At 38.1% G+C, this 21843-nt stretch overlaps 2 protein-coding genes across 3 annotated transcripts; one reads left to right on the top strand and one right to left on the bottom strand.

Annotated features, from left to right (window-relative positions):
• Window positions 1-192: 192 nt before the first annotated feature.
• LOC132285703 (uncharacterized) lies at window positions 193-2072 on the top strand. Its single transcript, XM_059787891.1, has one exon. The coding sequence runs from the start codon at window positions 987-989 to the stop codon at window positions 1893-1895; it is 909 nt and encodes a 302-aa protein (XP_059643874.1). The 5' UTR covers window positions 193-986; the 3' UTR covers window positions 1896-2072.
• Window positions 2073-3328: 1256 nt separating this feature from the next.
• LOC132285625 (sm-like protein LSM8) lies at window positions 3329-7078 on the bottom strand. Of its 2 annotated transcripts, none has more exons than XM_059787813.1 (6): window positions 6923-7078; window positions 4878-4983; window positions 4659-4699; window positions 4491-4565; window positions 3744-3796; window positions 3329-3621 (listed from the first exon to the last, which is right to left on the bottom strand). In XM_059787813.1, exons 2-6 carry the CDS (start codon window positions 4912-4914, stop codon window positions 3531-3533), a joined length of 297 nt encoding a protein of 98 aa, XP_059643796.1. In that variant the 5' UTR covers window positions 4915-4983; window positions 6923-7078; the 3' UTR covers window positions 3329-3530. The 2 variants fall into 2 exon arrangements, with proteins under 2 accessions (XP_059643796.1, XP_059643797.1); XM_059787814.1 differs by having other exon boundaries at window positions 4878-4986.
• Between the last annotated feature and the right edge of the window lie 14765 nt (window positions 7079-21843).

Raw genomic sequence — 21843 nt, forward strand, 5'->3', positions numbered from 1 at the left:
TCGTATGGAATAATTAGCATCTATTAGAATTGTTGGATTGTGTTATAAATGGTTTTTATTGTCTTTGTTGGTGAAAATTAGCAGGACTTGGTGAAGCGTTGTAAACAAGCCAGTACTGAAATTGAAGAGAAGCGTAGCTCTGCCCTTCTCCCCGCATATGACGGCCAATATTTGCAGCCTCCCATTGATTGTTTTGTGAAAGAATTACAGAAGTCAGAATACTATTCTCTCTCTCACACACACACACACACACACAAATGTGGTTTTCTTCTTCTGTAGATCTCATCACAGCTGGAGTTCTTTTAAATGTGAAGGACGGTTCCATTTTTTTATATATGTATGCAAAAGATGTGTGCGCGCGCGCGTGCCAGAGAGAGAGATGCACATGAAGAGACACAAGGGGCGCCGGAGATGCTTCTGTTTACAGTTTCCTATGATTGAAAAAATGAAAGATCTAAGTAACACCCATGATGCACTTAATGAGGGGGTTGACTTGTGCATATAATATTATCATGGAGAAACTAACTTAATGAGGGGGTTGACTTGTGCATATAATATTATCATGGAGAAACTAACATCTTACTACAAACTCTATAAATTAACTACTTTCTCTGATAGCTTCCAAGTCACTCTTACAAGAGTACATAGATTGGGCACCCTAGATCTTCTCCCTCCCCAGTTAAGAGTGTTGGTGTTCTTAATTTCTAAATCATGAGCACTACCACCCACACTTCATTCCTCATCCTCTTCCTGGCTGTTTCCTTGTTTGCCAAGTCCAATGCTGATCCCTACGACACCACACAGCCACCACCGCCTCAAGCAGTTGCAGGGAAGGAGTTCCCCCAGTCATTCTCTTGCAATGACCCACTCTCTAAATGTTCCGGTAAGGAAATTTCTTGCCCCAAACAATGCCCATCTTTCAAGCCTTCTGACTCCAAGAGTAAAGGCTGCTTCATTGACTGCAACTCCAAAAACTGTGAAGCCGTATGCAAGAGTACGTAACTTCTCCCCCAATCCCCATCTATTGTGTGTGTGTGTGTGTGTGTGGTTTTTTTGTATCATTTCTTCTTCTTTTCTCACTCACTTGGAATTTTTTTACAGCCCGCAGGCCGAACTGTAATGGGATTGGAGCAGCATGTTATGACCCCAGGTTCATTGGAGGGGATGGTGTGATGTTTTACTTCCATGGCAAGACAAATGAGCATTTCAGCTTAGTGTCTGACCATAACCTCCAAATAAATGCTCGCTTCATTGGTCGTCGGCCACAGGGAAGATCGCGTGACAACACATGGATTCAAGCGCTAGGACTTGTGTTTGATTCCCACACCTTCACATTGGCTGCCAACAAGGTTGCAAAATGGGACGATGAAGTTGATCAACTCAGCTTCAGCTACAATGGTGTGCCCATTTTCCTTCCACAAGGTCACCTCTCTACTTGGGCTGCCCCGGACAACCGGCTTGTGGTAGAGAGGACCACGAGTTGCAATAGTGTTACCGTGAAAGTACCTGGAGTTGTGGAGATGTCTGCAAATGTTGTCCCCATAACGAAGGAGGATGACCGCGTACACAATTATCAGATACCATCTGATGACTGTTTTGCACACTTGGAAGTGCAGTTCAAGTTTTTGCATCTCTCCAAGAAGGTTGATGGCGTGTTGGGTCAGACTTACCGGCCTGAGTTCCAGAGCCCGGTGAAGAGAGGTGTGCCAATGCCAATCATGGGTGGGGAGGACAAGTTCAAGACATCTACTCTCGTATCAGCTGATTGTAAGTACTGCATTTTTGGGGTGGATGCTTCGGATTCTGCTATAAAGTCACTGGTTTTGGATGCAGACACGACGATGGATTGCACTAGCAAGATGAGCAATGGCCGTGGATTTGTTTGTCGTAGATAGAAAATTTTAAAAATCAAATGGTCAACAACAACTACTGGGATTGCTTAGAGTCGATATGGTTTTTCATTGTAGTAAACTTTGAGTGAAAAATATATTCTTCCAGTTGATTTTGTCATGCTTAGATTCAAAGTTGAGTTTAATATATTCAGTGAATAACAAATCCTTGTATTTACGCAATAGTACAATTCTATGTATGGACTTCAATTCTATTTACTAGAGTCAGTCAACTACATTAATAGCATTAGTGGGTTAACCCAAGGCATTGATTTCTATTTGCCAGAGTCAACAGCATTAATAGCATTAGTGGTTAACCCAGGCATTTTCTATTTGCTAGAGTCAACAATATTAATAGCATTAGTGGTTAAACCAAGGAATTGCTTTCTTTTTGCTAGAGTCAAGAACACTAATAGCATTAGTGGTTAAACCAAGGCATTGCTTTCTCTTTGCCAGAATCAACAACATTAACAGCATTAGTGGGGCTAGCCCAACGCATCGCAATATAATTTTGGACACATTAACACCCAGTATACCTATACGGGGACTCGAATCCTCAACCTTTTATTTTGAAAGTCAAAAGTACCACTAGACTACAACCCTTGATGGTTAGGGCCAATACCATTTACGGGACTTCTAAGCAATACCTTTACCATTTTGCAATTTTGCATATTGTGACTATCAAATTCAAATAAGTTTTCGGCTACAAGCCTTGCTGGTGAGGGCCAATACCATTTACTGGGCATTCTAAGCTATACCTTTACTATTTTGCATATTGTGACTACTTTCATATTCAAATCGATTTTCCTATTCAATCCAAACTTTTATAATTATGCCAAATAATAACCCCTGGATTTCAGATTTTCTGTTGCCTAGTACAATATCATTGTTCAATAGGGGCTATATGAACTATGAAGTACGGAGGAGTAGTTTTAGAATGCAGGTTGGCCTTGGATCAATTCACTTCCATGCCCAGCCAAGGCTTCAGGGTTAAATATGTAACCACCAACCAGAGTTCAGCCTATACTCGATTAAACTATGGTCAAAATGGAGTAACACAGTTTTTCAGATGTACCTTTCTTTCAATATTGCACATCACCAGATATGCTTTATTAGTCAAATTAGTACATAGACACCATCATATCTAGCTTGGCTGTGCAATGAGCTTGGGCTGGGATTCAACATAACCTGGTCAACCCATATTCATGAACCGTGCAACTTTTTTTTTTTTTTTTTGAATGGTAAAGCAAACACACACACACTTTTTTGCCCATACCCGGGCTCGAACCCCTCCCCCTCCTATTTGAACCGTGCAACTTCGCAGACTGGTAGCAGTAGCACACCTCCACCATCAAAAGGTAGTTAAATGTGCAAGTTAACCTAGATTGGCTAAAGTCTTCCAAATTCATTGAACCCAAAACTAGAAGGGGAATAAAAAATAAAGAAAAAGTAAATGATGGAAATATGCATCAAGTTGAAGACTACATCCAAAAATACCTCAAGAAAACAGACATGATCATAACCAGTCCATCACAATTTCAGTTTCAAATACTCTACCACTCATTTTACCTGTAAAATCCAATTCAAGCACAATTGTCCTTTAAAACACTCAACATAAAACTGCTCATACAATGCTCGTTATCAATGGATAACAGGTTTTAGAGGGTGAGCTCTCAGTTTCGACAAATCCAGGTTTGAGTCCAGTTCTTCATCTAGTTCCCCCACAATGCTTCTGCAAACAGAGAAGGTAAGAACCGTAAGAGAGAAATAATGAAATCAACTTATGCAATTAAAAAATTAAGTGGACTAATTAGTATTTAAATGATTTAGTGGAACTATTAAAATAAAACATACATGTTATCGCCCCTTATGATGTATAAACCCAACACAAGTTGCTGGACACCTTCCTGCAAATCAGAGTAAAGGCTAAGAGACTCGATACTGTAAATGTTACTTTAAGAGGCAAAGAAAAATAGGATATTACAAGAAAAAAAATGTCAGAAATATTTAGCGTTTAGCCGTCAAGAGGGAGGAAAAAGGACATTAACATTCATGATTTTATTCTCAGCAATATGCAGTAAATTATGTGTTACAGCAGAAAGAAATTCACATAGTTAATTTCATTAATACCAAAACTGAAATGCATTCTATCCTCCAATGAGGAAAGAGGAAATAAGGAAGACGGAAGACGGAAGACGTATCACAAATAAACATCCACATCAACCTGTTTTTATTTGGCAAATGCTTACGCATTTTGTGAGAGTGACTAAATTGGCAAACTTATGATATCTATGATTAAGGTTCTAACATAATTCAGAATCCGAATCCTTCAATCGATGGATGGAGTTGCAGGATAGCAAACAAAAATAAAGCTACTTGGTGGAGGAAAGGCCAGTAAATCCGTGAAGGCACGAAGCAAAGCAAAACAATAGAAGATCAATAAACAAATAACTAAAGAAAACATTCTTTTCTACTATTTTAAATCTAAAGTATGTTAAACTGTTTCAAGGAAACCTAAAAGCCCTCAAGGACAGATATATATATATATAGAAAAGAAGATTTAAGAATATCCATGATTTTTCTACAGAATCAAATTCAAACCTTGGTGGAATAAACCCGTTCATGAGATTCATCAAGAATTATATTTGTAGCCTGGTCAAAACCTTTTAAAACTCCCTGAAAAAGAAACCAAAATAGTCAGTGTGCCAAGTGAATTTTATTAAAATAGAAAAAATATTAATAATAATTGCGACAAATTTTGAGTCTCACCACTATGTTGCGCCCATCATTTGTGATAACTGAAATTGTTTCTGCAGAAAAACAAAAGTATACAAACATAAATGCACCTAGAAGATCTCCTTCTTTAGTAAAGATAACTATGGGTTCCTATTCATTTTCAATAATAATCGTAACCATTTTTTAAGTGCACATTATTGCCAAAATGCATGCTGATTAAAGAGAAGATGGAAGGGTTTAATAATTACATACGGTCTACAAGAGATTCAAGCCCAGGTCCACCTGACATTTTGTGAACTCCAACAATAGTAACAAGCTGGGTGTCTTAACAGCAGTGCCAGTCACACCCTTACAAAATCTGCTGCAAAGAAAAGCATATCAAGTCACATTAGAGAATCGCCGCATGGTTCAAAATGGAAAATGATAACTTGATGAAAGACAAGAACAATAAAGCCACTGCACAATTGCAATAAGAATTAAAAGAGCAGGTATTCTTAAGCTTATGATGGACATGCTCCTTCCGGTATTGCCTTTTTTTTTTTGAAACACCTACAATGTCATTTTCTCATTAAAATACTAATTATGCCTTTTACCTCCAATTTTGAAATAGTATCAATTTATTCTAGCGATAAAAAGCATATAGAACTGACTGTGCTCAACCCAGCAAATTTCTAGCATATTTAATAAAGTATTTCAAATTTAATATTTGTAACGAACTTATTGTGACATGTTTAAAAAATTCCATGTATAATTTTGTGAAATATAGCAATCATTACCCCTGATTAGGTCAGAGTACTGTTATGAATTAGACCAAGAGAAGGGGGGTGAATAGATCTTATGGATATTTACTTGAATTTTAACTAACTTCTAAATCATTGTTGATTGTCGTTTGAAATTCATTTATTTAGCTACTTTGTTATTTAATTCTCAATCCCACAATCACATAAAACATAGAAAATAATTAGAGGGATAAGAGATACAAGATTTATATCTGAATTGCAAGAGATCCACATACGGTAATCTGGTGGACCTCACTCACCCTAATAGTAAATACTAAATAGCCTATCCAATGAAAAACTCAGAGATTTACTTTAACAGCAGCTAAATAAAATACCATCAAGCGAATGCCCAATTTACGAAAACAGCAATTATATAAAGGAATTTCAGTGGAAAAAAATCCCCATGATCAATCAATCCCCTTGGAGATTTCCTAGTAGAAGGTTTGATGAATTCAAAGGAAAAGAAAAAAAAAGAAAAAAAAAAAGTAACATCAATGGAAACCAGTGACATATAAGTGAGAGGTGACATGAAATTTCTTCTACAGTGGTGAAATATCTGAGGACATGCTCTGGACTCATTGGCTCAACTAAGGATTGTGTGTGTGATTCTAGGACTCGCAGTGCAAAACGAACGACCCGGAAAGAACAAGAGAGGTCTTCCATGAGCATGGATCAGAAAGAAGGAGTTTTCATGATTTATAATCTTCAAAGTAGCATTGCATTCCACCATACAAAATGGCAAATCATTGATAAGTTGAGAGGCACCAAAAAGTACTTCAATTATAAATTTATGAAAATTATAATTACAAGGTCTACTTGTATTCAAGAAGATGCCAAACTTTTATCTCAGCAACACCATTCGGCTTGGAAGGGGAACAAATGTACCTTGGTGTTCAAAGTAAACTCAGGTACTCCTAACAACAAGATATCCGTATTTAAAGAAAGACCAAATGAAAAGAAAAAAAAAAAAAAAGTAACTCGGTGCCCAAAAATAAACTCAGGTGCCAATAACAAAAACAACAAAATATCAGCATTCAAACAAAGATGAATTTCAAGTAAGGCCCAAATAATAGTGATTAATCCTGTTATAATATGTTTAGGTAGCTGGCAAGTTCTTCTAGGAAGTACAGACGGAACAGGAAGATCAATAAACGAACATCTCAAGAACCAGTTATAGCAGTGGTTTGTCATCTACATAGGAAACATGTTGAAAAGCAGTGAACATTGCAACACATCCAAAAGCAAAAAAGTGAAGAAAACAAAACAAACAATGCTAATGTTGGCTACATATTATAAAATTCATAGGCAAACCCAACCCCGGCATCGATTTCCGAATCAGGGTCATCGAGTCGACTCATAAATGACATATACTCTACGTAGAAGGCTAGTATACTATTGCGGTTTAGTTTGGGAATTTTATCGAACGGTTGGTGCGCTATTTCAAAACAATCGTGCGTGCTTGTTCGTGTGTGATGTCGATGGAAATTTCTGAAAGAAGATGAGATAGGTCGGAATTACCTCCTGATTGTGGAGAGAGAGAGAGACGGCTCAGTTGGTGCTTTCAAGGAGATCTCTGTGGCGTTTTGGGTGAAAGAAACTCCTATTCCTCCTTTCGACAACTCAACTTGTGGGACGGGTCCGAAGAAGCAAATTACGTAGTTGAGAAAAAAAATGGGGACGAGGGTTATAATTATATATAAATGAAAATTATGAAAGCAAACTCTTTTTTTTTTTTTTTAAAAAAAAAAAAATAAATAAGTGAAAACAAACTATTGAAAGGCAATTAAGAGAGGAAAGTGAATTTTTTACCATGATAAAAATAAAAAAATAATGAGGAAAATAAACCAAAGCCAACGTTTTTGTAATCCTGTCTCTTCCTCTTCTACCCCTTGAAATGGAACATTGATAGTTCATGTTTGGAGTATAGTTATATATTCCTTAAAAAGAAAAAGAAAAAAAAAAAGTTCTTGTTAATTTTAGTTTGACTAAATTAAAATGAAGAACCTTTCAACCCCCTCTAGGTCTTTGGGTTCATAGTACACTAGCATAAATTTATTTTTTTAATTGAAATTAGAATTGTTTCACTGAAAATTAATTATAAATATGTTATACTTTTAAAAATTGGCGTTATACAATTTCAAGGATTTGAGATAGTACTTTGTTGGTTTGATTATGACTTCTTGAAGAAAAATTGTGCTATACAACTCACTAATTCATCCAAAATGTTACCATAGAATGCATTTGGCCCAACATTTCAACCAAAATGTCGGATTTAAAAAGTATTTTCCTTTGAAGAAAAAATTTCATATTGAAAACTCTCACAACAAAATTTCAAATAATTATTATGAACAACAATTTATTTTTGGATAAAGTACAATCACACTCCTTGAAGTTTTAGCAAAAGGACATTCATAAAAAACTTACCTGTTTTTCGGACAAAGACACCCCCTGAAGGTTCAAAAATAGATAAAGACATCCCTTTACATGAAAAATTGACCAAATTACCCTTTGACCGTTTAAGAGACTTTTTTAACTTTACATTTAATAAATTAGACCAATCTACCCTCATGAATAATTTATGCATAAAAAAAAAGTTAAAAAAAAAAACTTTATATTGTTCACTTTTTTTTTTTTTTTTTTAACTTTATAAATGTCCCAACTTCTTAAAAATGTAGATGTCTAAAATGATTTTTTGATTCAATACATATATTTCAAATAAATTATATTTTGTTATTACTTCTTTTCTTTTTCTTTTTGTAATGCCCCTAGTTTTCAAAATGATAAAATGGAAATTTAATTTTGATTTTATTGCGTTTTTATTTAATTATGTGACTTTTGTGTTTTGGGTTCTTAATTGATTAATGGTGAATTTGTTTTTGTGTATTTGCTTAATTGATTAATTGATTATTTTTGTGTATTTAAATTAATTATTAATTAGAAATTATTTTAATTTAATTGTTGATGTGTTTGGAATGTTTTATTTAATTATATTTATTTATTTGTTTTCCTTGGTTTGTTTGTTTTAAATGTCTTATTTAATTATCTATTTAATTGTAATAGACGTAACTGTTTGATCATTTGTTATAAAGTGTTTGCGTATACTTAAGTTTAGGGTTTTGTTTTATGTAATTAGGTAAGCCGACGTATAAGTAGGCTGGGATCAGGATTAGGGTTTTTACAGAAGCCTATATATATAGAACAATAAATGTCTGCAAGGGTTTGAGAAACCCTATTCACGTATTATTTGGAGAAGGGGAAACAGAGGCTCTAGAATAGTTTTGAGAGTAAACAGAGAGGGTCTTGGGAGATTAATAAAGGGAATTGCTCGTGGATTGAGCCAAGGAGCAACCTAGGTAGAGAGCAGTGGATAGAGGAGGAAGAAATGGTCTTGGAGTTGCCGGATTATAGAGACGACATTTTAAGGTTTCAAACCGAAACCTAAAGGCAAGTTTCATTCTATCTCATTCCTGTAAACTTATGTTCTGTGCATTCTATATAATCTCCAGGAAGTTAATTAAACTTTAAAACGGAATTTTGATGCATGGTAACAGACTTTATATTGTTCGTATGTTTAGGTGAACTAAAATTGTGTTCTTTGCATAAATTGTTTTATTCGGTTTTAAATTTTTGTCAAGCAATGCTTGTTGATATTTGAGGAGTCTTTAGGATGGTTGGGACTTAATTGAACCCTAATAACTTTAAAAAAATTCTGGAGCAGACGGTTGAACTTTGCCGGAAGCGGAGAAGGCAAACAAAGGAAGCATAAACTGTTTCGATTATGGTTTATGTTTTTGTCAATTAATTCATACTGGAATTGGAGAAGTTTTCTAGGATTGTTAGGACTTAAATTGAACCTTAAAAATCTTTAACAAAAGTGGGACAGAGGACTGAAGCTTTGCCGGAAGCGGAGAAGGTAAACAGAGGAAACGGATAAAGAAAAACGGAGGCTGAGAGAGTGGAGGAGGCTCCACCCCTCCATTGAAGTGAAGCAGGCTCCACACTCTTATGGAGGCGGCTCCAAGAGGGTAGAGCAGGCTCCAAACTTTTGTGGAGCCGGCTCCTCTTTTGTAAATGCACAGTAAGTACGTTTTGCTGATTTTTTTTTATTTTATTTCAGGGTCTTAAATGAAATATCTGGAAAGTGATGTGGGGTTTTAAATGTTTAAAATTAACCTATTAAAACCTTAAATTAGTTAGTATATGCTGGTGTGTTAATATTAATGGACATCATGAATTATTAATGATTAATGTGCATGCTGTCCAGGAAGACTTGAATTTTCAGTTTATTTAGCCAATTGAATGGACTGAAATGAAAGATGTTTTAGGAATATTATATCAAAGATATATAACGCATAATTAAGACCCAGGAATGTGGGTGTGTGATCTGGAAAGGAATGTCATGAGATTTAGATATCAATTTACATGCCGTCAAGGATTGTGGAAGATTTCATTACTAGTCTTTGTTTCAGTGATTTAAATGAACTAGTATGAGAGTATCGTTTGGGATTTCTAGTATAATGTCTTCAGTTCATAATTCTAATAATCATTATACCATGCTATGGATGTTAATTGATGAACTGTTTTAATTTCTGTTTTGTCAATTGGATGGATATTGATAATTTAAATTGTTTATCAGTACTCTAACAGTTTAAAAGGAGTTTTTATGATTATAATCATATACTGGGTGCATGATAGGATCTTATTAATATCTGATTTCTACTATGTTGGTTTATGGATTTACTTAATGTTCATTTGAGTGTGCATCGTTATTGGATCATATGCATTATATGCACCGGTATGGAACGGTGGCATATCAGAGATGGATTAGATCAAAAAGCTAAGTCCTACCTCTTCATACATACGGAATGGATTAACTAAAACAGTTAAATTCTACATGGATGCATGTCCTGTCAACTAAAACAGTTGAACGACATAATGTATATTTATTTTATCTTTCTGCATTAGGAAGGAATTTATATATATACTTATGGTACCGTGATACGAGCTTGAGTCTCCTGATCACGGTTAGGGTGCGTATATCACAAAGGTTAAGTAGCTATGTAATATTTCCAATTTTCAGCATTTTCCATTTTTCTGGAAATTTGTGAAGACAAGGGTATTTTCATCCTTTCTCTTTTCGTCCGGGATTGTGGTTGGGTCCTGTTGCATTTTTCACATTTTAATTTATGTGAATTATGTGACAATTTTATGGTGATGTATATTATTGTTTGTGTGGTGTAGATAATTAAAGCATAAAGATAAAGCAAAAAGAAAAGCTAGTGGCGGGACCAGCCACTCACACCACAAAAGGTCTAGAGACCATTTATATATATATATTTTGCTCCATCTTTCTCTCTCCCCATTGAACTCTCTCTTCTCTCTCATTTTCTTTTTTTTTCTTTTCTTTTTAGAACCAAAATTGGGATCTTGATTCCTTCTTCATTTCTTATCGGAATTGAGTGCCGTTTGAGGCAAAACGACGAGCTCTACGTGCTAGTACCAGAAATTCCAGCTTTTGGTCCTCTTTGGGAGCTCGAATTTAAGAACCCATTTCTAGGGATTTTGCTCATTTTGAGGTAGGGGCATCTTAATCCACTCCTTTCTTGTTCTATTGTGAATTACACCTCCTTGTTGTGTCAAACATGTTTAATTGGGAGTTAATTGTATCTATGATTGTATGAATGATGTCTAGAGAATTTTCAAGAGCTTGATTATGGCTTGTTTCATATGTAAAATATGTTTAGATGTTGTTTTATCATGCCCACTATGTGTTAACATGCTGAAAATGACTGGAGAACATGTTTATTTAGATTGTGCCAAATTTTCCATTGTCATAATATTGAGATTATATGTACATCCATGCACATGTCATTGGGATGCATGAAATGGGAGAATTTGTCTTGAAATGAAAATGGGGGAAATTTTGGGAGAAGAGTTTTGTCAAATAGTTTTGATAAACCCGGTCACTGCGGGGTTACCAACGGGTCAGAGGTTAATATAGCCTAGAGGGAACTAGGGAGTCGCCCTAGCGTGGTTGAGCTATTCGGGCCCCTCGATGACGCTGCGGGGTTACCAAAGGTCTAGGGACGATAGCCAATCCTCCTCTCATGTCGTGGCGGGGTTACCAAAGGGCGGGCTGTCTTAACATTTGAAAGTAATGGTTTTGTGAATGGAAATGGGGAGTGGCATTAGCATGCATTGCATTTCATTGCACTGTATGGTTTATAATTGGAATTGACGTGCATATTGTTTTAATTCCCTATATTGCATGATCCCTATTTCCCATTGGCCTATGCTTTGTTTGGATTCACAAAGACACAAGAATTGTGTCTTAAGTGTCACCTACTGAGCTTTATGCTCACCCTACTATTTATATTATTTTTTTTCAGGTCTTGGAAATGAACCGGTGGACGACAATCCACATCAAGCTTGAAAGTTGTTAGAAGGTTGTTTGCTATTTTGTATTTTGACCGTTTTATGTATATTCATAGTTGTGGGAATGTAACTAAGTTAGTATGCATGGCCTTGTAACTTAAGAACGAACTTATCTTTTGTTTGATGTAAATGAAAGTAATGGAATTATGGTATATGTTTCCATGCAATTGTATCATGTAACGTTGTAAGACAGGGACTTTAAATCTTAACCATGTATTTTGGGACTGTAATTATGATAATTTAAATTAATTGGTGTGTGGATGTTCCACCATGAGAGGAACTATGTTGAGATATAATAAACGGATGAATGGGATGCTGGATGATATTATGCGTTTTGTGTATTGGGACAGGTTGTTGAAGGCCCATTTTTAGGGGAGGTTATGCTGATTTTTTTTTTTTAAATTTTGGCATCAGCCAGGGTTGTTACACTAAGAAACATGTTTTCATCAACTGGCTTCGCCGGATTGGAGCTAGAGCTCTTGCCAATATCACCCCTTGTTGGCCGAGGGCCAACTTCCCTTGGTTCCTCACGCCGTGACATCGTTCTATAAAACAAGGAAAACAATTCAATAACGATAACACTAAGGCCCAACCGTGAACAACTCAACGCAAAATGATACTATACAACATTTAGCATGTAATACTATGCAATGACTACATTAATATAAACATATAAACATATAACCACGTAAGCAAGTAACCAGTTAAGCATGCTTTTTTTTTTTTCACATAGCAAAACACTTTTGCAAATAAGGAAATAACAATGCAAATAACTTCCTAGACAACCCTACCTGTCGTCCTAATGGTTTTTGAACCATGGCTCTGATACCAAATTTGTAACGACCCTAAACTGATACCATTTAAAAAAATTCGGTATGACCCCCCTTAAAAATGGGCCTACCACAACCTGTTTAAATACATTTTTTAACCTGTCCCAGCACAATAAACATAAAATATATATTCCGGCATCCCTTTCATCCATTCATCATACCTTAATTTAATACATTCCATAGTGGTACAATCACGTACTATATCATCCAGATAGCATAATTGCAGTCCCAAAATACAAGATCAATTTCAATGCCCATATTTTATAACTTTTAGATAGCTCATACAAAAGTTACGACCTATAGGTACGATTATAATATTAAAAGTCCATAAGTTATCGTACAAAATACATTTGCTTAGTCTTACAAAAATAGTGAGGCCCAAGTACAAGAACAACAAAATAAGCTCCTAATCCATACTAAGTCTGTGGTAGAATGTCATCCGCCACTTCTTTCCCGTTTCCTGAAAAACATTATTAAATAATAGGGTGAGCATAAAGCTCAGTAGGTGACACTTAAGACACAATTCTTGTGTCCTTGTGAATCCAAACAAAGCATAGGCTAATGGGAAATACAGATCATGCAATATTGGGAATTAAAACAATAAGCACGTCAATTCCAATTATAAACCATGCAGTGCAATGAAATGCAATGCATGCTAATGCCACTCCCCATTTTCATTCACAAAACCATCACTTTCAAATGTTAATACAGTCCGCCCTTTGGTAACCCCACCGCGACACGAGAGGAGGATTGGCTATTGTCCCTAGACCTTTGGTAACCCCGTAGCGTCATCGAGGGGCCCGAATAGCTCAACCACGCTAGGGCGACTCCCTAGTCCCCTCTAGGCTATATTAACCTCCGGCCCGTTGGTAACTCCGCAGCGACCGGGTTTATCAAAATTATTTGACAAAACTCTTCTCCCAAAATTTCCCCCATTTTCATTTCAAGACAAATTCTCCCATTTCATGCATCCCAATGACATGTGCATGGATGTACATATAATCTCAATATTATGATAATGGAAAATTTGGCACAATCTAAATAAACATGTTCTCATTAGTCATTTTCAGCATGTTAACACATAGTGGGCATGATAAAACAACATCTAAACATACTTTACACATGAAACAAGTCATAATTAAGCTCTTGAAAATTCTCTAGACATCATTCATACAATCATAGATACAATTAACTCCCAATTAAACATGTTTGACACAACAAGGAGGTGTAATTCGCAATAGAATAAGAAATGAGTGGATTAAGATGCCCCTATCTCAAAATGAGCAAAATCCCTAGAAATGGGTTCTTAAATTTGAGCTCCCAAAGAGGACCAAAAGCTAGAATTTCTGGTACTAGCACGTAGAGCTCGTCGTGCTCGTTGTTTTGCCTCAAACGGCACTTAAATCCGGCAAGAAATGAAGCTAGAATCCTGATTCAAAGTTGGCTTCCAAGAAGAGAAGAAAAATGATGTGAAATGAGAGGAAGAAGGAAATTGACGGGGAGAAAGAAAGTGAGATCCAAAAAAAATGGTCTTTAGACCATTAAAAGTGAGTGGGTGGTGGGTCCCACCACCACCCTTTGACTTTTTTTTTTTTTTTTTTTTTTTTTTTTTTTTTTGTTTTAAATTATCCACACACATACAAATATATACACATATGCACATATATCTTTATATTAGACACAGACATTACATTCTCCCCAACTTTAAAAAAGATTTTGTCCTCGAAATCAAGCCATACCTGGGGAAGAAAACAACTCTGGGTATCTGGAGCGAACCTCCTGTTCGAGCTCCCAAGTAGCCTCCTCGACTCTGTGGTGTCTCCAAAAGACTTTCACCATTGGTATCGTCTTGTTCCTCAACACATTTTCTTGTGTGTCAAGAATCTGAACTGGTCCTTCCTTGTAGGAAACATCCTCATCAATGTCTACATCAACCCAACTCAAAATGTGCGATGGATCTGGCTCGTACTTCCGCAACATCGATACATGGAAAACATTGTGGACCATATCCAACTGTGGTGGCAAAGCAAGTTTGTAGGCAACCTCTCCTACACGGTCCAAAATCTCAAACGGTCCAATGAATCGTAGCGACAACTTGCTACTTTTCCCAAATCTCATCAATCCCTTCCGTGGATAAACCCGTAGAAAAACATAGTCTCCCACCTCAAAGGATAACGACCGTCTCCGCTTATCCGCATAACTCTTCTGTCGGCTCTGAGCTGTAAGTAACCTCGGTCTTATCAACTTAATCTTCTCAATAGTCTCGAGCACAATGTCGGGTCCTAAGGCGGCTGTCTCGCCTACCTCAGTCCAACAAACAGGAGACCTACAAGGTCTACCATACAACGCCTCAAATGGGGCCATCTGAATGTTCGCCTGGTAACTGTTGTTGTAAGCAAACTTAATAAGTGGAAGGTGATCCTCCCAACTACCACCGAAGTTAAGCACACATGCTAGAAGCATATCCTCCAAAATTTGGATAGTCCGCTCCTACTGACCGTCTGTCTGTGGATAGAATGTTGTACTAAGATGCAATGCTGAACCAAACGCTGCTTGAAGTCCTTCTCAGAACTTCGAAGTGAAATTAGCATCCCTATCTGACACAATGGTTACAGGAATTCCATGTAACCTTACAATCTTTTTCACATAAAGAACACCAAGCTTCTCTGCATCATCTATTGCCTTAATAGGCAAAAAGTGAGCCGTCTTGGTCAATCTGTCAATGATGACCCATACGGCCTCATTGCCCATTCGTGACCTTGGAAGACCTGTCACAAAATCCATAGCGATATGATCCCATTTCCACTGTGCTACAGGCAATGGTTGCAATAAACCGGCTGGTCTCTGATGCTCGGCCTTCACCTGCTGACAGGTAAGGCATCTAGCCACAAATTGTGCAACATCTTTCTTCATCCCGTTCCACCAATACTGACGTCTCAAATTGTGATACATCTTGGTACCACCTGGATGAACTGCAAAGCGAGAAGTGTGAAACTCCTGTAAGACGTCCTCACGACAAACCGTAGGAACCACCAACAAACCCCTGAACCGTAGACCCCCATCTGCATGCAAGGCCCAATCTTTCACTGTCTCACCAATGGATATCGAAGCGTGAATAACATCTAAATCTGGGTCCTGTCTCTGTGACTCAATCACTCGTACAACAAGAGTAGGCTGAGCCACAAGACTAAACAAGAATGCCGGCTCGCTGTCAACATCGTCATCAAAACAATACAATCCCATCTCTGCCAAATCCTTAAGCATCTTCCACTTCCAAATAGCCAGACAGGCCGAAGTTCCACGAGATTTTCGGCTTAAGGCATCTGCTACCACATTTACCTTGCCTGGATGATACTACAAGTCAAAATTATAATCTTCCAAGAATTCAACCCATCTTCTCTGTCTATTGTTCAAGTCCTTTTGGGAGAAAAGGTACTTGAGACTTTTATGATCCGAGTACACCTTGAATCTCTCACCATACAAGTAATGTCTCCAACACTTCAAGTCAAATACAACTGCTGCTAACTCCAAATCATGAGTAGGGTAGTTGTACTCGTGAGTCTTCAACTGTCGAGACCTATAAGCCACTACTCTACCATCCTGCATCAACACATACCCTAAACCATCACATGAAGCATCACAATAGATCACATAACCCAAGCCACGGTCAGGTATCACCAACACTGGAGCCGTAGTCAACCTTGTCTTCAATTCCTGGAAAGATGACTCATAGGCTTCATTCCATGCAAACTTAATCCCTTTCCAGGTTAAACGGGTCATGGACGCTACCAAATGGGAGAAATCTTTCACAAATCTCCGGTAGTAACCCGCTAGACCAAGAAAACTACGGATCTCAAACATATTCTTGGGTTGCTCCCAATTCAAAACAGCTTCAATCTTTGATGGATCAACTGACACTCTGCCTTCTGAAACAACATGTCCCAAAAACTTCACCTCTTGTAGCCAAAACTCACATTTCTCATATTTGGCATACAACCGGTGCTCCAGCAAAATTTGTAAAACAATACTTAAAGAGATCTCGTGCTCCTCCCGAGATCGTGAATACACAAGAATGTCATTCACGAAAACTACCACAAACTGGTCCAAGTAATCGTAAAAGACGCGGTTCATTAAGTCCATGAATGCCGCTGGAGCATTAGTCAAGCCAAAAGGCATAACAAAGAACTCATAGTGTCCACACCGTGTACGGAATGCTGTCTTCGGGATATCCTCATCCCTAACCCGCAACTGATAATAGCCAGATCTCAAGTCAATCTTGGAGAAACAACTGGCTCCCCTCAACTAATCAAATAAATCATCTATCCTTGGCAAAGGATACTTGTTCTTGATGGTGGCACGATTCAATTTCCGATAATCGATGCACAACCTCAAAGAACCATCTTTTTTCTTAGCAAACAAGACCGGTGCGCCCCATGGTGACACACTCAGTCAGATGAAACCTTTCATCCTCAAATCATCAAGCTGCCTTTTTAATTCTTCCAATTAACCTGGTGCCATACGATACGGTGCCATAGAAATCGGCGCGGTACCTGGCATTAACTCAATAGAGAACTCCACTTCTCGGTGTGGAGGCAACTCTGTCAAATCCTCCGGAAACACATCCAGAAAATCATGAACAACTGCAGGATAATCTTCTTCCACAACATCATCCTCTTCGGCTATAAGGCTAGCCAAAAAATAATCACCACGACTCCGTCCACGAATTCCATAAAACGATGAAATGTGGGAATCATTCCGATCTCCCACAAAAAAGAAACAGTCTCCCTCGGGAGTACAAACTGTAACCCTTCCTTTGTAACAGTCGATCGTGGCATGAAAAGAAGCTAACCAATCCATCCCGAGAATGACATCAAAGCTAGTCATCTCCAGGAGGATAAGGTCAAACACAAAAGTCCGCCCGGTTATCACAATGGAACAGTCCTTCACGACTCGGCTCAAAGACACTGAAACTCTAACTGGCATATCAACACACAACGCTTGATCCATAAAACTGACCTCTAACCTCGATGTAAGTGCAAATGATGATAAAATGAAAGAATGAGATGCACCAGAATAAAAAAAAAAAAACACAGGCCTAAAAACCAAACACTGGAAATATACCTCGGAGAACTGAAGATCCAAGGGATGCATCAGTCGGTGCAAGGGCAAAGATACGCCCCTGCGGTGCCTGTGCCTGTGAACTACTAATCTGAACACCAAACTGTTGTGCCGATACAGTAAGAGTATCCCTATTAGCTGGTCGTGAACCCTAAGAAGACAAGGCAGGCTGTGGTGGTGGCGGTGGTCTGAAACCTGATTGTACCGTAGCCGACTGTGACGGCCTCTGCCGTGATCCTCTGCCACTAGTGGTGCCTGCTCCCTGACTCAGACAGTCCCGAATTAAATGGCCCTGCTGGCCATACCCATAAAAGCCTTCGGAGGTGAAGAAACTAAAGATGATCTTATAGGATAACTGGACTTGTAATGCCCAGGCTGCTGACATTGATAACAAACAACTCCACCCTTGTAAGATCCAACTGGCACAGGAGTGGTAGAAACAGATCGTGTAGATTGTTGCCCCTGAAACTGAAATGAACAACCCTTATTCTTTTTCCAAGAAGATCTTTCTGAGGATGGCCCTGCACCCCTCTTCTGCTTCCACTGTTCTCTTCTCGCATCCTTATCTCTGTTATCCGCTTCTAACATTAAAGCCCTTCCCACTGCTTCAGAATATACCTTGATGAACTGTGCTGTGATCAACGGCTTCATCCGATCATTAAGACCATAAACAAACTTTCGAGTCTTGTTAACTTCATCTCTCACCATTTCTGAAGCAAAGCGAGAAAGTGAAGTGAACTTGTTCTCAAATTCCGCCACTGACATGCTCCCTTAAATAAGGTTATGAAACTGGTCCTATAACTCCCATCTTTTGGAAAGCGGAAAGTACTTTTCATAAAACAATTCCTTGAACTTATCCCAACTCATCTCCTCCACCTTGTACCGGCTCGTAACCGACTTCCACCATCATTTGGCATCCTTAGCAAACTTATAAGTAGCTAAGATGATCTTCAAATGATCCTCCGTCACATCCATAGAATTCAATTGAGTTTCAACTTGCTCCATGTATTCATCTGCTATCATTGGATCAGCACCGCCCTCAAACATAACCGGCATCAGCTGAGAAAACCCCTTAATAATCTTGAGACGCTTCTGAGATGGCGTCTCCTTAACTTGAACTGTAGATTGTGGTGCCGACTGCGACTGAGCAGCAATCGTTGCCCTCACGACATTTTGCAACAAACAATTCAACTCTAGTGCCACAGAACCTTCACCCACTTCGACGGGTGCTTCAACATTATCCCTCCTTGTGGGGACAACTCTCGGGGGAATCAACTCCTTAAGAAGTGTGTCCTCATCATTTAGCTCCTCCGGATTATAGTGGAGCTCTCACCAACATCACCCCTAGTTGGTCTAGGGCCAACTTCCCTGATTTCCTCACGTCATGACATCGTTCTATAAAACAAAGGAAACAATTCAATAACGATAACACTAAGGTCCAACCGTGAACAACCCAATGCAAAAAGATACTGTACAAACATTTAGCATGTAATACTATGCAATGAACACATTAATATAGGCATATAAGCACATAAGCACGTAAGCAAGTAAGCAGTTAAGCATGTTTTTTCACATAGCAAAACACTTTTCCAAACAAGGAAAAAACAATGCAAATGACTTCCCAGACAACCTTAGGTAAGCCTCTACCCGTCGTCCTAATGGTATTTGAACCATCGCTCTGATACCAAATTTGTAACGACCCTGGCTGATGCCAAAATTTTTAAAAAAAATCGGCATAACCTCCCCTAAAAATGGGCCTTCAACAACCTATCCCAATACACAAAACACATAATATCATCCAGCATCCCATTCGTCCGTTCATTATACCTCAACATAGTTCCTCTCATGGTGGAACATTCACACACCAATTAATCTAAATTATCATAATTACAGTCCTAAAATACATGGTTAAGATTTAAAATCCCTGTCTTATAACGTTACATGATACAATTGCATGGAAACATATACCATAATTCCATTACTTTCATTTACATCAAACAAAAGATAAGTTCGTTCTTAAGTTACAAGGCCATGCATACTAACTTAGTTACATTCCCATAACTATGAATATACATAAAACGGTCAAAATACAAAATAGCAAACAACCTTTTAACAACTTTCAATCTTGAGGTGGATTGTCGTCCACCGGTTCATTTCTAAGACCTGAAAAAAAATAATATAAATAGTAGGGTGAGCATAAAGCTAAGTAGGTGACACTTCAGACACAATTCTTGTGTCTTTGTGAATCCAAACAAAGCATAGGCCAATGGGAAATAGGGATCATGCAATATAGGGAATTAAAACAATATGCACGTCAATTCCAATTATAAACCATGCAATGCAATGAAATGCAATGCATGCTAATGCCACTCCCCATTTCCATTCATAAAACCATCACTTTCAAATGTTAATACAGCCCGCCCTTTGGTAACCCCGCCGCGACATGAGAGGAGGATTGGCTATCGTCCCTAGACCTTTGGTAACCCCGCAGCGTCATCGAGGGGCCCGAATAGCTCAACCACGCTAGGGCAACTCCCTAGTCCCCTCTAGGTTATATTAACCTCCGGCCCGTTGGTAACCCCGCAGCGACCGGGTTTATCAAAACTATTTGACAAAACTCTTCTCCCAAAATTTTCCCCATTTTCATTTCAAGACAAATTCTCCCATTTCATGCATCCCAATGACGTGCATGGATGTACATATAATCTCAATATTATGACAATGGGAAATTTGGCACAATCTAAATAAATATGTTCTCATTAGTCATTTTTAGCATGTTAACACATAGTGGGCATGATAAAACAACATCTAAACATACTTTACACATGAAACAAGTCATAATCAGGCTCTTGAAAATTCTCTAGACATCATTCATACAATCATAGATACAATTAATTCCCAATTAAACATGTTTGACACAACAAGGAGGTGTAATTCGCAATAGAACAAGAAATGAGTGGATTAAGATGCTCCTACCTCAAAATGAGCAAAATCCTTAGAAATGGGTTCTTAAATTCGAGCTCCTAAAGAGGACCAAAAGCTGGAATTTCTGGTACTAGCACATAGAGCTCGTCGTGCTCGTCGTTTTGCCTCAAACGGCACTTAAATCCGGCAATAAATGAAGCTAGAATCCTGATTCAAAGTTGGCTTCCAAGAAGAGAAGAAAATGATGTGAAATGAGAGGAAGAAGGAAATTGACGGGGAGAGAGAAAGTGAGATCCAAAAAAAATGGTCTCTAGATCGTTAAAAGTGAGTGGGTGGTGGGTCCCACCACCACCCTTTGAGTTTTTTTTTTTTATTTAAATTACCCACACACATATAAATATATACACATATGCACATATATCTTTATATTGGACACAGACATTGCACTTAGGGACTTGATTCCCCCAAGAGCTGTTCCTACAAGAAGAGAAAACGTTGAAGCACCTGTAGAAGTGGGTGAAGGTTCAGCGGGACAAGTGTTGAACTAGTTGTTGCAAGGTGCCTTGAGAGCCGTAATCGTTGCTAATCCGCAACCGGCACCACAACCCACAGTTCCAGTTGAGGAAACGCAAGCTCAAAAGCGACTTAAGATCATTAAAGGGTTTTCTTAGTTGATGCCGATTATGTTCGAAGGCGGTGTGGATCCGATGGTAGCAGACGACTACCTTGACCAAGTTGAGACTCAGTTGATATCAATTGATGTGACGGAGGATTACTTGAAGATCATTCTAGCAACTTACAAGTTTTCTAAGGATGCCAAGGTTTGGTGGAAGTTGGTCACCAACCAATACAAGATTGAGGAGATGAGTTGGGACAGGTTCAAGGAACTGTTCTATGAGAAGTATTTTCCACTTTCGAAAAGATGGGAGTTACAAGATCAGTTTCATAACCTCATTCAAAGGAACATGTCAGTGGTTGAGTATGAGAATAAGTTCACCTCAGTTTCTCGTTTTGCTCCAGAAATGGTAAAGGATAAGGCTAACAAGACTCGGAAGTTTGTTACCGGTCTTAATGACAGAATGAGACCGTTGTTAACGGCATAGTTCATCAAGGTATATTCTGGAGCAGTGG

The sequence above is a fragment of the Cornus florida genome, unplaced genomic scaffold (assembly GCF_030987335.1).
Source record: "Cornus florida cultivar Cherokee Brave unplaced genomic scaffold, ASM3098733v1 CherokeeBrave_3.0.0_Hap2_Chr11, whole genome shotgun sequence".
Classification (NCBI taxonomy): domain Eukaryota; kingdom Viridiplantae; phylum Streptophyta; class Magnoliopsida; order Cornales; family Cornaceae; genus Cornus; species Cornus florida.

Excerpts from the sequence above, each read along its gene's own strand:
- LOC132285703 (XM_059787891.1), top strand. The coding sequence starts at position 987 with ATGCAAGAGTACGTAACTTCTCCCCCAATCCCCATCTATTGTGTGTGT.
- LOC132285625 (XM_059787813.1), bottom strand. The coding sequence starts at position 4,914 with ATGTCAGGTGGACCTGGGCTTGAATCTCTTGTAGACC. Across the intron at positions 3,797-4,490 it reads AACGGGTTTATTCCACCAAG|GAAGGTGTCCAGCAACTTGT; the intron begins GTTTGAATTTGA and ends TCTGATTTGCAG. Across the intron at positions 3,622-3,743 it reads ATCATAAGGGGCGATAACAT|AAGCATTGTGGGGGAACTAG; the intron begins GTATGTTTTATT and ends CTCTGTTTGCAG.